At 43.3% G+C, this 15,377-nt stretch overlaps 3 protein-coding genes across 3 annotated transcripts; 1 reads left to right on the top strand and 2 right to left on the bottom strand.

Annotated features, from left to right (window-relative positions):
- Positions 1 to 378: 378 nt before the first annotated feature.
- On the bottom strand, positions 379 to 3,250 carry CLUP02_03513 (uncharacterized protein; the record flags this gene model as incomplete). The annotated part of the gene is made up of 10 exons (XM_049282533.1): positions 379 to 457; positions 514 to 767; positions 835 to 991; positions 1,063 to 1,355; positions 1,438 to 1,549; positions 1,606 to 1,715; positions 1,768 to 1,869; positions 1,937 to 2,068; positions 2,123 to 3,133; positions 3,200 to 3,250. 10 exons carry the CDS (start codon positions 3,248 to 3,250, stop codon positions 379 to 381), a joined length of 2,301 nt encoding a protein of 766 aa, XP_049139676.1.
- A 948-nt stretch (positions 3,251 to 4,198) lies between these two features.
- On the top strand, positions 4,199 to 7,558 carry CLUP02_03512 (RNA recognition domain-containing protein 2; the record flags this gene model as incomplete). The annotated part of the gene is made up of 14 exons (XM_049282532.1): positions 4,199 to 4,218; positions 4,409 to 4,644; positions 4,704 to 4,805; positions 4,916 to 5,400; positions 5,451 to 5,624; positions 5,676 to 6,536; positions 6,585 to 6,706; positions 6,747 to 6,804; positions 6,857 to 6,874; positions 6,927 to 6,955; positions 7,013 to 7,056; positions 7,115 to 7,194; positions 7,249 to 7,363; positions 7,416 to 7,558. 14 exons carry the CDS (start codon positions 4,199 to 4,201, stop codon positions 7,556 to 7,558), a joined length of 2,487 nt encoding a protein of 828 aa, XP_049139675.1.
- Positions 7,559 to 7,992: 434 nt separating this feature from the next.
- On the bottom strand, positions 7,993 to 10,743 carry CLUP02_03511 (uncharacterized protein; the record flags this gene model as incomplete). Its single annotated transcript, XM_049282531.1, has 1 exon — positions 7,993 to 10,743. The coding sequence occupies one exon, from the start codon at positions 10,741 to 10,743 to the stop codon at positions 7,993 to 7,995; it is 2,751 nt and encodes a 916-aa protein (XP_049139674.1).
- Between the last annotated feature and the right edge of the window lie 4,634 nt (positions 10,744 to 15,377).

The following is a 15,377-nucleotide window of genomic DNA, read 5'->3' as shown; positions in this document are numbered from 1 at the left end:
CACGCGCAGCAACAAATGTGTCTACAGCGGCTATCTTTAGTTTACCCCTCACAGGTGAAGCAAAAATAGGGGCCAAGTTATCGTTTCGATTTGGATCCGGCGTAGAGGCGTTCAAGGCATTATTAGCGACGAGAGCCATGATGACGGGACAGCATCGAATCTGCCAGTGCTTCACGATGGATTGATCTTCTTGAGTAATTAGTAGGTTGCGGAGGGGAAAGCTATGAGCTCCATATCTGAGCCTAGTAACATCCCGGAGAGAATACAAATGGGTATTTGCTTCAGCAGGACTCAGATATGACGCGTGCTGGTTTATTCAACAGAGTACCCCTTGCATGCACTAGGTTCTGCACACATCATCTGGGAGGCAAACGGCTCTCACTTCATCATACCGAATCTGGATGAAAAGTTGGCGAGAGGAGCGCTGCGTGTAGGACCTTGGGCATTCGAGGTAAGCCTGTAAGGAATGTCAATATTTGAGTGTGGGAAGACGAAAGTGATCTCGAGCCTTACTTTTCCAGTAGGATGGGACCGTTCAATGCGTCTACGCGACCAAACTTTTTGTTGCGAATTGAAATATCAAAGAATTCGTCGTGATTGTCAGACTGCATCAGGTTGATCGTTTGTTGGAGTTCGTCCAGGTTCTCTCGTAGCATGGCTCCGTTTTCAAGACTGTCGACAAACTCGGTGAGATACTGAACGTCTTTGGCCAAGGCCGCGACGGCGTTGGTGTTGATATGCTTGACGTCCGGGGAAAGTGGCAACGCCTGCACGACAACATATGTCAGTGATGTCGGAACGAGTTGGGGCTGCCCGGGACATCAAGAAACTCACAAGAATCTTGTTGGCGGCATGGCTGAGTGCATCAAAGTATATGAGCTCTTTGATTTCTCTTGGCAAGCCTAGAAGCGTCGAGTTCATGATGGTCGAAAGATACCGGGTCATGGTCTGCATGTAGCTGCTTGGGTCGGGAGATGTCGTGGTCACCATCCTATATACCGTTGTTAGTCAACATCAACGAGGCGTTTCGTTTGTAGTCGAAAACAGTCTAGTCCAACATACCAGTCATATTCAGCTGTATCCACAAGGTCATCGATCTTTGAGTTGACAAGTTCGAAAATACGCTTCTCGGCTGTCTTTTTGTTGTTTCGGAATTCTTCAGTGGCAACAAGCGTGACAGGGCCGCCAGCTGACGTAGACGATCTTGCTCGGATAAGAAGCTGCTCAAGCTCCTGGCATGCGGCTTCAAAGTGCTCTAGGTTGATGAGAATCTGCACAATCTGCCCGAGATATTGTGAGCTCAGCCTCTCGACGAGAGACTTGCAAACCTTTTCGGTCAGCAGCTCGTCAAGCGACTGCAAGTTGTTGAAGAGTCAGTAATGTTTCTCAAGTTATACCAGCCATGTTACTTGCCTTGCGAAGTGTGTCGTCGATTACATTTGGATGCTGGAAGTGGTCATCGGAGAAGAAGTAGAACTGGTTCAAGAAGTTGCGGATGTCGATGCAGCAAAGTGGATACATCTGCGAGAATGGCAAAACGCAGGGGAAGCTGAATGATGATCAGACACTTGAGTAAGGATATGGTCAGACAATAGGCTTGCTTACCTGAGCTCCTCGAGCGGTTTTTCTTGGGAAAACCAGCTAACGTTCACCACCTTCTCATACTCTTCACGAGTATTAATTGCCATAGGCATGTAGTCGTCCGTTGACACAATCTAGCTCGCGTTAGCTACCCCAAACTTTGCCTAAGCGGACAAGATTCTGTACCTCCTGGAAGTCTTCGCTGAAGCGACGCTTCAAAAGCTCTGCATACTTGTCAAACAACGTAAGCAGGAAGTTGTCCAGCATAGAAACAGAATAGCCCCAGCCCTGTTGTGAATCAAGCGTCAGGAAACGGGTTTTGAAGAGTAGCACACGACTCAACAAAACTGCTTACCTCCATGGTTTGAATGAAAAGAGCTATAACGCCTTTGATCTTGAGTAGTATCTCGGCGTTGCTGACTTCATTGAGGGCCTGAGAGGTCAATGTGATAGCAGTGTGACACATTGAGTCCCATAGCTCGTCAACCTAAGAACAATTCAGCACCAGCACAAAGGGAGGCCGAGGGGAGCGTCAGCCTACATCAACCGCAGAGCGCAAGTTGGGGACTCGTCTCATGGTCGCCTTCTCGATGATGGCAAAACCAGCAATGCCTTCGAGGAGACTGCTCAGGGAGGATTCATCCTCTGCAACAAGATTCACCGTGCTTGGCAGTAGTAAATCTTTCTGCTGGCGACGAGTTGTAGCATACTCGGCACGGAATTTCTCGCTTTGACCCAGGGCATTGTGGATATGGAGGCACTCGAACAACGGGGTGAAGTCAACCCGTAGCTCCTCGTTGTCGAGCACGTCGAACTCTTCGCTTTCGTCAAAGACCAGCTCGATCGACGAGTTGAGTCTGAAGTTGTTGAGGAAACTGTCTCGCTCCACACGTTCTCTCTGTCTCGCCCTTCTAAGTTCGGTATGATAGAACGCGACCTCACCAAGGAACTGTGAGGTCTCGCGAATTCGAAACAGCCAGGTATTTAGGTCGGTCATAACGGCTTCAGAAATGATTTTCTGAGATGCGGGTATCGACTTTTGGATCACATCGGCTAGTCTATGCTGAGTGGCGTACTTATTCTGGATCGTCGGAATCAGATGCTCATTCTGCAAGTCCTCGAGTGACTTGAGTGCTGCATAATACTTTTTAGTACGGATCAGGTCATGGGCATGATTGACAGCGTGGAGGATCTTGAGCGACTCTTTCAGAGCATCCGATGCGTCGGCAATATTCTGCCGAACGGCTCTTGTGTTGACCAGAGCTTGCTTCTGGTCAGCAAGCTTCTCGGTGCTGGCCTGGATTGACTGGTTCAATCTGAGAATCTCTGCTGTGAGAGTAACAGTGCCTTCGCGCACGTTCTGAAGTTGGTTCACGGAACCAAGAAACTCCTCGTGCTTTGTCAAGCCTATTCTCTCGATATCAGATTCTCTGTCTTCGGCATATCGCACGAGATTTTGCATCAGCGAGGGGGTTCGATTCGAGTGCGAAGCATCTTTGAGGACCGGAATGAGCTGGTCGAGAAAGTCTGCGTCAGATGAAGTGATGATGATCTGGGGCAAGTTCGAGTTAGCAAATGAAAAAGATGTGTGCGGTTAGTATCAAGGCTCAGATTCAACCTGTTGGACGGCTGCGCCATAATCATCATAGGTCTGCGGGCGCCGAGGCATCTTGTTCCATGCCTTGCGCAGTACGCGGTCTCGTTGGGGTGGACTGGACACGAGGTTCGTTTAGTCGGTAGGCGGTGGCGATTTGTTGTAGAACCAGCTTCGTGGCTTGGGCTGGGCATGAGCAAGTCTCTGGTTGAGGCAGAAGCGGCCAGTTCAATGAAATCTGACGAACGTGGACGAAAAGGCGATTGGGTTGTGCCGGTGGCCCTGTGTTAAGGTACGGATGCTTAGGTAGGTCGATAGACTGGTACTAGGTAAGCAAGCTCCACCCGGCGGTTGGTGATGTCGGAGCTAAGATATGCGGATTGCTATGCAGGCCTGAGGAGGCTCTTCCTTTTTGGACTAGGCTCGGTCAGCGCCACTAATGCAGGTGCTCGCATGGAAAGTAAGGTACCCTGGCATACCTGGCAGCACCACTTTGACGTGGGTGACCTTCCATCCCGGGGCCGTGTCCTCCGGCAGCCAAGGACCTTGTCTCCCGGTTTGCGGGGTGGGTGGGTCCCGTCCCTCATAACGTAGCTCCAACTTGATACTGGGCAACGGTTATGTTTAGATCATCGCCAGCTCATAGTGGACCGTAGTGCCCAACTTTTCCAGACATGGCAAGTCCATTCAGTTTTGATCCTACATTCTTCATAAAGGATGACCTCGGGCTGCTTGCCATACTTCTTTCAGAAGCCTAACAGGAACACGAACGGCATCTACAAGCCCTGGCCTCTCTCGCTCTCTTCGTGTCACCACGCTGGACTTACACCTCTCCACAGAACAGTAATATTACGGCACAGTTCTGTCGGCGTGTACCTGCCTCGGAATTGGTGCGAACAGTGTCCTTCCAGCGGTCCCGATCGGCTCGCTGCTCCCTCGTTCGGAGTATGGGAAGGAAGTGTGAGAGGTTGTAAGTTGGGGCAGGTACACCTGATGCATATTGATTGATGTGGCTCCTCCCGGATGAAGACGAAGCTCGTGTGGTGAGGGAGGAATCTTCAGTAGGTAAGGTGAAACTTCAGACTTTGGAGGCAGGCAGGTGCAAGCCCTCGTAATATTCCTTCGTCCACCACGGAAGGAAAGTGTCACTGCCGGGGAAGGAGAGAAGGAATCCACCCTGCGACGTGCCTTCCCCCTTTTCACCACCTGCCCACCAACTGCTACATAAGGTAGGCAGGCTCCTTCCGTTCGCTGCCTCCATGAAGGGCAGGTTCTTTCCTTCTCAACTTGCGCTGCACCAACATCCACCCTCGCACACCTCATATTTCACATTTTCCCACGAAGCCCCCAGACTCATACACATCTCTCCTACTTCCACCCCGACTACCTGACATTACCTACCTGGCCATCTTTGTCGGCGCATAGCACGCGTAGGCCCACGCATCCTCAACTTGTCCTGAACTTTCGCTGTCGGCCTCTTCCAAGGTGAGAACTACTCGGTATCGTCACCCGTCTGAGACTTCTGCAGGGGCACGGCTGCCTCGCGGGCAAGCAACAGAGTTCAATCTTCTGCCTGTTGCGTTGAGACTCAAGCCTGTCAACTCCATCTATCATCCCCCGGGTCTCGGTAGTTCGATCTCTTTCCCTTACTTATCAGACACCACTCTCTCATTTTCCTCCCCTTCGTCTTCACTTGTTGGGTTGAGAGGCATCGCTCGTCGAGAAGAAACATCACGACAGACAAGATGGCCCAACCCCATGAGAACGTCATGTTTAACCCTTCTTCGCCTCACTCCTCTGTCGGCGCTGCCGATTCCTTCAAGGGAACACCTGACACAAGGTTGACCGCCTTCTCCCCAGAGGAAAGCGCCACCAGGTCCTCTCGTCTTCTCAAATCAATTGTGCAAGCCTCGCCAGAGACCACTCCCTCGAGATTTCCCTCGAGTGCCTTTGGCAATGTCTTGTCTAGTGCCGAGAAGGACCCTTTCATCACTACAAGTTCAAACACTTGCCATCAGAAGCTGTCGCCGACTGCCTCTACTTTCCAGCCCTTCTCTTCACCGCTGGACAAGAACGCTGAATTCGCAATTCTCGACAGAGACAGGCAATCAGCTTCCAGCGTCTTTCCAACTGGAGTTAGGGATGTTGGTGAACTCTCGGAATGTCTCATAATCGGCTCCAAAAACCGAAACATTGGCATCACCGATCTGAATACTTGTCTCGTGGTGAGTGGTTTGCCTCCCGTCACGTGATATCTTGACTAACAAGTAATTAGAAACTCCAGCGACTTGGTCTCTCACTCCAAGAACCGCGACAGATCTTCCACAGGGGAGGGCGAATCTCCGTCCAGTTCAGCGACATTCGTGACGCCGTTTTGGTCCACGACAACGTTTATCGAGTCGAGGCTGACTTTGAAATCGACTATCTGTCAAATGTTGACTTTTCAGAGGTGCGTCTTATTGGATCTCTTACTGAAGTCTCATAACTGATATTCGAGAAGCTTGCCATTAGGAACAGAGTCAAGTCTGGAGCTTGGGTCGCCATTGTTGCCCTAGCTATTCCTCCCTGTCCACTCGACGTTATCCGCACCGAAGCAGTTCTCAAGCGCATGCTGCAGTCGCGGGGCCAACTCTCGGCATACCATGCTCAGCAGAAGAATGATCCTTCGGTATACAGAGCTATCATTCAGTTCAGTGACCAGGCAGAAGCTGCCACAGCCGTGGTTATGTTCAACAACATAATTGTCGAAGTAAGCTCATCGAGCGCTGGCAAACTACACGGGGACAACGTTGGAAGTGAGCTAATCATTTTCAAGGGGATCCACATCACCCTGTCGCTTTTGGACGAAAACGAGATTCCTCATGCGGCTCAAGATCCCCAAGACGGCCCGACCGACGACCACAGCCCAACCACGCCTAGGCACGATCTGACAAGTGCCCTTCATGCACTTTCTCTCTCCAATCAAGCTAATTCGATGCCTCTCATGCCTCAGGGAGTGTCCATACCCGTGCCTGGATCTCCATACCCCCCTCTCGGTATCCAGGTTTCCCCTCTGGCGATGTGGCCCATCTTGTGCCAGCCGCAGTTTCAGCCAGGTACAGCATACGTTCTGAATGATGGCCAGCGCCTCTCGCCGCCTACGTCTACATCCGACTCAGCGAGGTATCAGTTCACGAACCATCTTTTCTCACAGCCTTCACCGAGCATGCCAATGATGGGATCGATGTCTCCTGGCACCAGAGCCGAGCCCCGAAGGCAGAATGCAGCCAGAGTCAACAGATCACCCTATTATAATGTTGCTAGCCACCACAACCACGTCGATGTGAACCGCATCCGTGAAGGAACAGATGTTCGCACCACGGTAAGTGATGTGTTGGTGTTGTTAGATACTCAGACTGACAGTGCTGAGATCATGCTTCGCAACATTCCGAACAAAGTAGATCAAGCAATGCTCAAGCGGATCGTTGATGAATCTAGCTGGGGCAAGTATGACTTCATGTATCTCCGGATTGATTTCGCCAATGACTGCAAGTAAGCAGTATCGCCCGTCTCAAAACTCATCATGCATCAGGTCGCTAACCACGAAGGACTCCCTCAGTGTCGGATACGCTTTTATCAATTTCGTGGATGTAAGTCTGACCTTTGGGGAGCCTGTAACGTGTTACTGACATTGCTTCGTAGCCGTTGGACATCATTGATGTCGGTAAGCCCAGACCTTGCGTTCGCGGCAGTGCTGATGTTCAGATTACAGTTCGTCAATACCAGAGGTAACCAGAGATGGTATGTTGAACGTAACAATCAATCCAGACGACATTACACCAGCTTACATCGACCCAGGAACTGTTTCAAGAGCGACAAGGTCGCTGAAATTTCCTATGCTAGTGAGTGCCGCGAAGTGGGATAAGCGCCAAACTGGCCTGCTGACATGCTCTCTCAAAGCCATTCAGGGCAAGGATTGTCTTGTCCAGAAGTTCAGAAACAGCTCCGTAATGCTCGAAGCAACGCATTATCGTCCCAAGGTCAGCGAGATTCCACCAGTCGCGCGACAGAGCTGAACACTAATTACAATGTAGCTGTTCTACACTTGCAATGGGCCCGTCCCAGAGCTCGCGGGAGAGGAGGAGTCTTTTCCAGAGCCAGACAACCAGTCGAAGATGAAACGAAGCTGCGAAAATGCAGAACACGTTGGTACGAAAGGATCGCCGATGTTTACTAGACCATGCTAACAGGAACCTCGCAGGGCTTTTCACACCCAACGCTGGACAGCATTTCCGCGACGAGCAACGCCGCAGACGCTCGCAGTATGACCGAGGTACCAGATTGGCCGCCCTCGAAGAACATGACTTCGAAGCATCTATGCAGCCATACATGTATCATGCTTAAGGTAGTGGGTGGAGGAATTTGGAAGGCAGTTTCAAGGGATAATGCAGGTCGAATGAAAGTACTGGCATCGCAATATTATTAGGGGGAATTGAGACATTGAAGTTCTGTCCACATACATGGGGCTCCAACTTTGATTGTTATATACTGGAGCTTTCTGGAAGCGTCATGAACGTGTAATCATTAGTACCTAGCTATACTCTGCTAAGATATCATGGCTGCATAATCTCTCAGCCGTGCCAAGTGTGTTCCTGCGCTTTGTCTCATTTCAATAACAAAACCCATTATTGCCACGATGCTGCATACAACACGCCGCCCATGGCAATGGGTATGATGTGGTTCCATTCGTCAATGCGATGGCAATGATGTGAGGAACCTAACACAAAGTCGAGTTGGATACGGTACATGGTGGGGTTTTGTAAGCCGAAGTGAGATACTCACTCTGGTAAAGCTGGAAGTGGTTTGCGAACCGTAGATGAGACGACCCCAAGAGGTTGATTTGCTAAACGAGCCTCAGCGTCGCTCTCCAGTGGCGGGGGGTCTAGAAGGACTCTAGTTGAACGAAGTGAGTTTTGGGGCAAAATTCCACAACCATGCCGTGCCGCATCATTTAATGTTCCAGCCGCTGCCTCAAGGAGAAGATGCTCGCCAAAATCCACGGATGAGTCATGGCAATCCCCAGTGGAGTCATTGTCAGCAAATGTACCAAATGGGTGTGTTTGCGACATCATAGACCTATCAGGGCCACACAGATTGCTCTCTGAGGCTTGGCAACTGTATCCATCTTCTGATGCCGGCGTGAGCAGCCTTGCAGGCGTGCCCTGCAAGTTTTGCAAGGCTCCAGAACCCCCCTCCGTTGAGGCTCTTTCGCCACGGCCTTCCCCGTCAAACGGCCGGCCAAAACTGTCATACACGGAGGTATATGTGTTCTGAACAACTTGTTCGGATCTAATGCCAGATTGGGCATGGTTCAGATTCGATGTTCGACCGAGATCAAAGGAGCCAGCCAGGATCGGTTGTGTCATTGCTCGGGAGAATATGACGAGGATGAGGCATGACAACAGAAGAATGGCCTGTACGATAGCCATCCTCTTCTGGAACACAACTTCATCGGCAAGAATGTTGAGCCGAGAGCTGAGTGCGACGGTTTCCCTCTGTGACTGCTCTCGCTGACTCTCCAGCGCAATGACAGTAGATTGCCATATCTGATCATACTGCTGGCGAACAGTCCGCAGTTCTGACAGTACGGTGTTGTTCAGACTGTCCAGGAAGATGTCTATTCTAGACAACTGCCTCCTCTCGGCCATTCTCTGGGTCTCTTGAAGGTAGCGAGACTGGTCCTCGATGTACTTGAGTGACAGTGAGACATTTGACTCTAAGTACTGCAGGCGCTTGCTAATGGCCTTAAAGAAACTCTCCTGAACTGTAGGAGACGAGGGCGCTGCTGTTGAGTTGTGCTTATTGCGGGATTGGACAGTGGCTTGTGCTGTCTTTGTTGAGGATGTGCCCAATGTCGTACTTTCTCCTCCTCCTGGCCTCGATTCGGTGTATGTGCTGCTTTGGTGTAGACCGACAGGAACAGACTTCGCCGATGATGAGATGTATGTTTCGTCAACTTGATCTGTCAAGTTTGCTGGGGCAAACGCCGATCTGTCCTCAGAGACACGTTTGGCAGAGTCTCCGGCCCGAAATCGATCATGTGTTGATGGTTGGTAGCCTTGCTTTACACGATCTCCAGTCTGCAGTTCTGGGTCCGATGAAATTGGCTCTGAATGCGGCAGTAGCATTAAAGGAGAGCATGTCGAGTTATCCCAATCCAGACGCGAAAAGATGTGGCGCGGCATGAGCAGGTCTGGCGAGGTGTCAGATGCCACCTCTAAGGAGCCCCCCTCTGGGGATGCAAACGTGGCATTCTCTCCAAACTCAGCGTTGGTGGCAGAACTAGGCAGCTCGCCCACAGGCTCTTCCACCGTCTCTTCTTCATCAGTCTGCGTCTCTTGGTCCTTCCATGACTCCAACATTCGTGTGCCATGCACACGCAATAACGAGACTGGACAATAGAACTCGTTGCCATAGTGAGTTAGGAACTCTATCCTGACGTATTTAGCCCAGATCAGGGGATTTTGAACGAGGAAGGGCTGGATGTCCCGAGAATTCTTGGCTTCGAATGTCCCCAAATCTTTCCACTTATCAACCTTCACAGGATACCTGTCACTCACACTAACCCGGAAGTGCCGTACCATGCTGGAAAAGAACTCAAAGTTGGCCAGCACAACGGTGTCGACTAGAATATCGTCACTAAGCTCAACAATCACGAACTTGTTTCCTGCAGAGCATTCCAGTAACATGTATGAATCCTTGTTTTCAACCAAGATGGCCTTGGCATTCTTCGCGCCTTTGTTGGTCTTGAGAACTGTTGCGCCAGCATCAAATGACGAGTAGGAGAACCTTTCCTTGCAGGTCTTTCCAGCGTCCTTACTCCGGTAGTATTGCGTCCTGCCATCGTCATAAAGTACAGGCTCTTGCTGTTGGTCGGGAGTTGCCACTTCTGTCGGAATGGCCTGGGGTGCTGATGCAATGTTGCTGATTTTCTCAGAAACAACATCGAAGTTCAAGTCGATCTCCCCATCGTCAATACCGAGACTATCAAGACCTGAACTTCTGGTTGCTCTATCATGCTCGGTCGCTCGCTCGACTGTTTTCCGGGATTTGAGTTCCGAGGGGTCTTGACCTGCCTTTCGGAGCATCATTTCCTTCCATTCCTCAAAGGACATGAAAGGCCTCGGTGTGACTTCATCATCGGTTGCGGTCTCGGTAGGAGACGGATTTGTGTTATCGTTGCTTGTCCGGTCGAGTGTCGAGACGTTGGTGGTCGCGACCACGGTATCCCCAGCACTATGTGTAGTTTTCGTTGGATCGTCGGGAGGTAAGCTTGCGTTGTCGTTCATCGGAGTTGGACCATCGCTGACAGCCCTGCCGCCTGGCCAACTGGTCTTGAGACACTGTTGAGGAAGTGTGTGCGTGATGTAATTGATCGTCTTGAACTGACAAAAGGCGATCTGAGTGTTTGTGGGTGAGGCGTCGATTGAGCTAGATACCTGGCTCGAAGTTGAGGTACAGCCGAGTGCCAGCACCGAGACGACGATTAGAAGAGACCTAGCCGACGGTCTTTGGCCATGAAACCACATGTTGCCGCCGAACCGAGGTCGACGATGGCGATGATGGGTCTGCAATCAGGGAATCGCTCATGATCTAGAACAGCGGTGGTGATGTTTAAAGTTGTCCGGCCGTGACGTCTGCCGACTGAGAGCCGGTGCGCAACATAAGGGCGTGATAAGTCGAGAAGTATAGGGGTAGAATCGATAAATAATAATATTCATATTAAGAATAGTAGTCTATCGAGACAGTAGGAGTATCCATTGATACTGTGTATGAATACCGTGTAAACGACATCGAGGATCACCCGAGCAGCTAGCAAAGGTAGAATATTAAAATAAAAACAAATAAAAGCGTAAGTAATACTAAAATAGCTAGTTTAATAGACCTAATAAGCTTAATAATAACTTACTTTTATAAAATAATAAAAATAATAATTGAAAACTAAAATTAAGAACGGCGTTAATATAAAAAGCTTATTTAATAACTTACTAAATAGTTAGTAATATATCTAAGTTAATAAGAATATAGAAAGCCTTCTTTTTATAATTATAAATTAATTAAAAAAGAGTTTATTAATACTTAAATAATAATATAGATTATTATTATAGCGCCCAATCTCGCCGTTAATAATCCGTAGTTATGAACTTTATAAGAGGGAAAGTTAAAAAAGTAGAAAATCTAAAAAAAAATAGTCTATTAAGATAGTAGGAGTATTTATTAATACTGTGTATTACTACTGTGTAATCGATATTAAGAATTGCCCGAGTAGCTAGTAAGGACAGAAATAAAAAACAAATAGATTATTATTATAAAAGTAAGTAATAATTTTTATATAAAGAGTATTATAAAATAATATATTAAATAAGTCTTATTTAAAATATCCTTATTATTATAAATATAATAATATAATTATAAAAAGAGCTTATAATATGCCCTTTTTTAAAATAACTTTTTAGCGTTTATTTATTAATAATATATAGACCCCGGGACTTAAGAATAGGAATATTATAAAAAGCTAAGAATAAAAGGGCTAAAAAAAAGCTAAATTTTTATTTAGTTCTTTATTAAATACTTAGTAATTTATTATAACCTAAGGAAAAAGAAATAAAGAATTTAGAAATAAAAATATATTAGTTCCTTTTAAAATTATTATTTTAATTATAAGACGACTTAATTTATTATAAAGTTTTAATAAAGAACTCACGTAATATAGCTTACGAAATTAATTAATTATAGTTATTAAATTAATAAAAGGGTAGTAACTAGTTATAAAAGTATTATAAAAAGAGGCTATATTTATTATTAAAATAATTATATTAGATATCCCCTTTTTATAAAAATAAAATAAAAAACGCTTTAAGGGGCTAAGCTTTAAAACTCGCTAAGAGTAATATTATAAAAGCTATATAATAAAAATACTCGCACTAAGCTATTATAAAAGCGTCGTAATAATAATATTAAATACTTTATATATAATAAAACGGGCTATATATTTAGTAAATATTAAAAAAATAAGTTAGGAAGTAGGGGTAATAATAAGTTAACGTACCCTTAATTAAAACTAACGTTAATAACTATTTAACGAGTTATTACTAAGCTAAGAGTTATAAGAATTAATTTATTAAAAACCGAATAAATATAAATAATATACTTAATATATTTATGCTAAGTATTAAAAAAGTATTAATAGAAATAATTATAAATAGTAGGGTAATAGTTTTATAAAGGGTTATTAAAAAGCTAATAAAAATTAATATAAATATATACTCTAAAATAAATAATATTAATACTAAGCTCGTAACCTACTTAGGGTTAACTATAATAGATTCGGGATGCGGCCGGCGACAGAACGCCGATGACTCAGCGACCGGTGCACGGATCGTATTATAAAAGAACTTTCTAAGAAGCAAAGCCCTTACAAAGGACTCTGTAAGCTTTAGTCTTACAATATACCCATACCTACATTATAGCCTCGCTAGTTAAGTGCTCATAGCCTAATCTCTTACATTAACCTTATTTATTATTATAGCTCTTTTATTAAGGGATTTTTAAAATAAAGTTGAAAATTAAAAAAGGCTTATTAATTAATACTCTTCTTAGTTAACTACTATAAGTAGCCGAGGCCCCCTAACGGAGTAATCCGCCGGGGCCGTACTATATATTACGTATTAAAAAAAACTAGGTATATTGCGCTCTATACTTAATTACTAATTAAAATAGTAATTAACCGACTTAACTATTATCTTTTTTTTTATTAATAGCTCCCGACCTTCCTTTACCCGTTTAAAGGGCGAGCTATACTTATTTTAATATATATAAAACCTCTTAGTACTAACCTATATAAATAGCTAGATTTTATATTATATACTCCTTTTTATTAAGAGTTAAAGGGCCCTTTATATATTCTTTTATATTTATAATATAGCCCGTATTAAAAAGATTTTTAGCTCTATAAAATATAATTTTTAAACTAATATCGATATACTAAATCTTAATATTTATATTAGCCCGGCTATTTATAATATTTATATTATTACTTAGCTAAATTCTGTATTATTAAAAAGTATTTTACTAATTTTTAAGTATATTTATATTAGTTATAATAGCTATAGCGTCGAGCTAGCCAAGGGTGCCTAGCTTAAGAGGGGTAAACTTATTAATAAGCATTTTTAGCTTATTAATTACTAACTATATACTAAGAGTAAAGTAGGTTCTTATTAAGGTAGTAGTTTATATATTAATAAGTTTATTAAATAAATTTACTTAATAGATTTATTTAGTAAATTTATTTAGTTTAAATAGAGAGTAGCTTTAAGTAATATTAAAAATAATAAAAATAAAAAGAATTTTTACGAGCTCTAAAAAGTAGTAGATATTAGCCTATTTAGCCTTTTTTTAAAAAACTTCTACGTCGTTATTAAAGTTTAGAACTTCTATAGTTAAAAAAGGCCGCTTCTAACTATTATAGCCGACTATTATAGCTAATTATTATAACTAACTTCTATTATTAACCTTCTTAACTAGTATAACTACGTAAAGGGTAGCTTACTTATCCCGAATTATATAACGGTTTTTATATTGAAATTATTATATTATATTAAGTGCGTACTTAAGGTATATTATGCGTATTATATAATTAAAAAGTATACCGTATTATATAATTTTTTTAAAAGCGTAATCCCGTTAAGGTCGATCTTTTACGCTTATAAAGCCGGAAAAAAACGACTATATAAGTAGCCGAGGAAGATTTAGTGACTATTTACTATAGTTAATAAGGATAAAAAAATAATAAACCTTTAATTATAATAATTATTAATAAGCTAAGAGGGTATTTATATTAATATTATAATAAATATATAATTATATAGCCCCCCGACGGAGTAATCCGCCGGGGCCGTACTATATATTACGTATTAAAGAAAACTAAATATATTACGTTCTATACTTAATTACTAATTAAAATAGCTCCTAACTTTCCCCCGCTTTTAACTATTTAGAGGGCGAGCTATACTTATTTTAACGTATATAAGACCTCTTAGTATTAGCTTATGTAAATAACTAGATCTCGTATTATATACTCCTTCTTATTAAGGGTTAGGGGGCCCCTTATATATTCTTTTATATTTATAATATAGCCTATATTAAAAAGATTTCTAGTTTTATAAAATATAATTTCTAAGTTAGTATTAATATATTAAATCTTAATATCCGTATTAGCCCGGCTATTTACGGCATTTATATTATTACCTAGCTAAATTCCGTATTATTAAAAGGTATTTTATTAATCCTCGGGCGTATTTATATTAGTTACAATAGCTATAGCGTCGAGCTAGCCGAGGGTGCCTAGCCCGAGAGGGGTAAACTTATTAATAAGTATTTTTAAAATAGGTTCTCGTCGAGGTAGTAGTTTATATATTAATAAGTTTATTTAGTAAATTTGTTTAGTAAATTTATTTAGTTTAAATAGAGAGTAGCTTTAGGTAATATTAGAAGCAATAAGGATAAAAAGAATCTTTACGAGCTTTAATATAATAAAAGAGTAGTAAATATTAGCCTATTTAGCCCTTTTTTTAAAAACCTCTACGTTACTATTAAAGTTTAGAACCTCTATAATTAAGGGCTATTTTTAATTATTACGGCCGACTATTATAGCTAACTATTACGGCCGACCTCTATCGTTAACCTTTCTAGCTAGCGCTATTACGTAAGTATATTACTTAGCCTATTATTAATAAGTAGCTAAAGAGGGTAGCTTACTTATTTTAAATTATATAGCGGTTTTTATATCGAAATTACTATATTATATTAAGCGCGTACTTGGGGTATATTATACGTATTATATAGTTAAAAAGTATACTATATCGTATAATTTCCTTTAAAAGCGTAATCCCGTTAAGATCGATCTTTTGCGCCTATAAAGCCAGAAAAAAACCACTATATACAATTATATAGTAGTTTTTTCTAGCTTTATAAGTAGGAAAAATCGACTTTAACGGGATTACGTTTTCAAAAGAATTATACGATATAGTATACTTTTTAACTATATAATATATATAATAATACCGTGTAACCGATATCGAGAATCGCCCGAGCAGCCAGCAAAGGCAGAATACCAAAACAAATAATATATATAATATATTCTAAGTATATACTTAATATAATA

Source organism: Colletotrichum lupini, chromosome 2, assembly GCF_023278565.1.
Source record: "Colletotrichum lupini chromosome 2, complete sequence".
Taxonomy (NCBI): domain Eukaryota; kingdom Fungi; phylum Ascomycota; class Sordariomycetes; order Glomerellales; family Glomerellaceae; genus Colletotrichum; species Colletotrichum lupini.
This window is presented reverse-complemented; position numbering and strand designations above follow the sequence as displayed.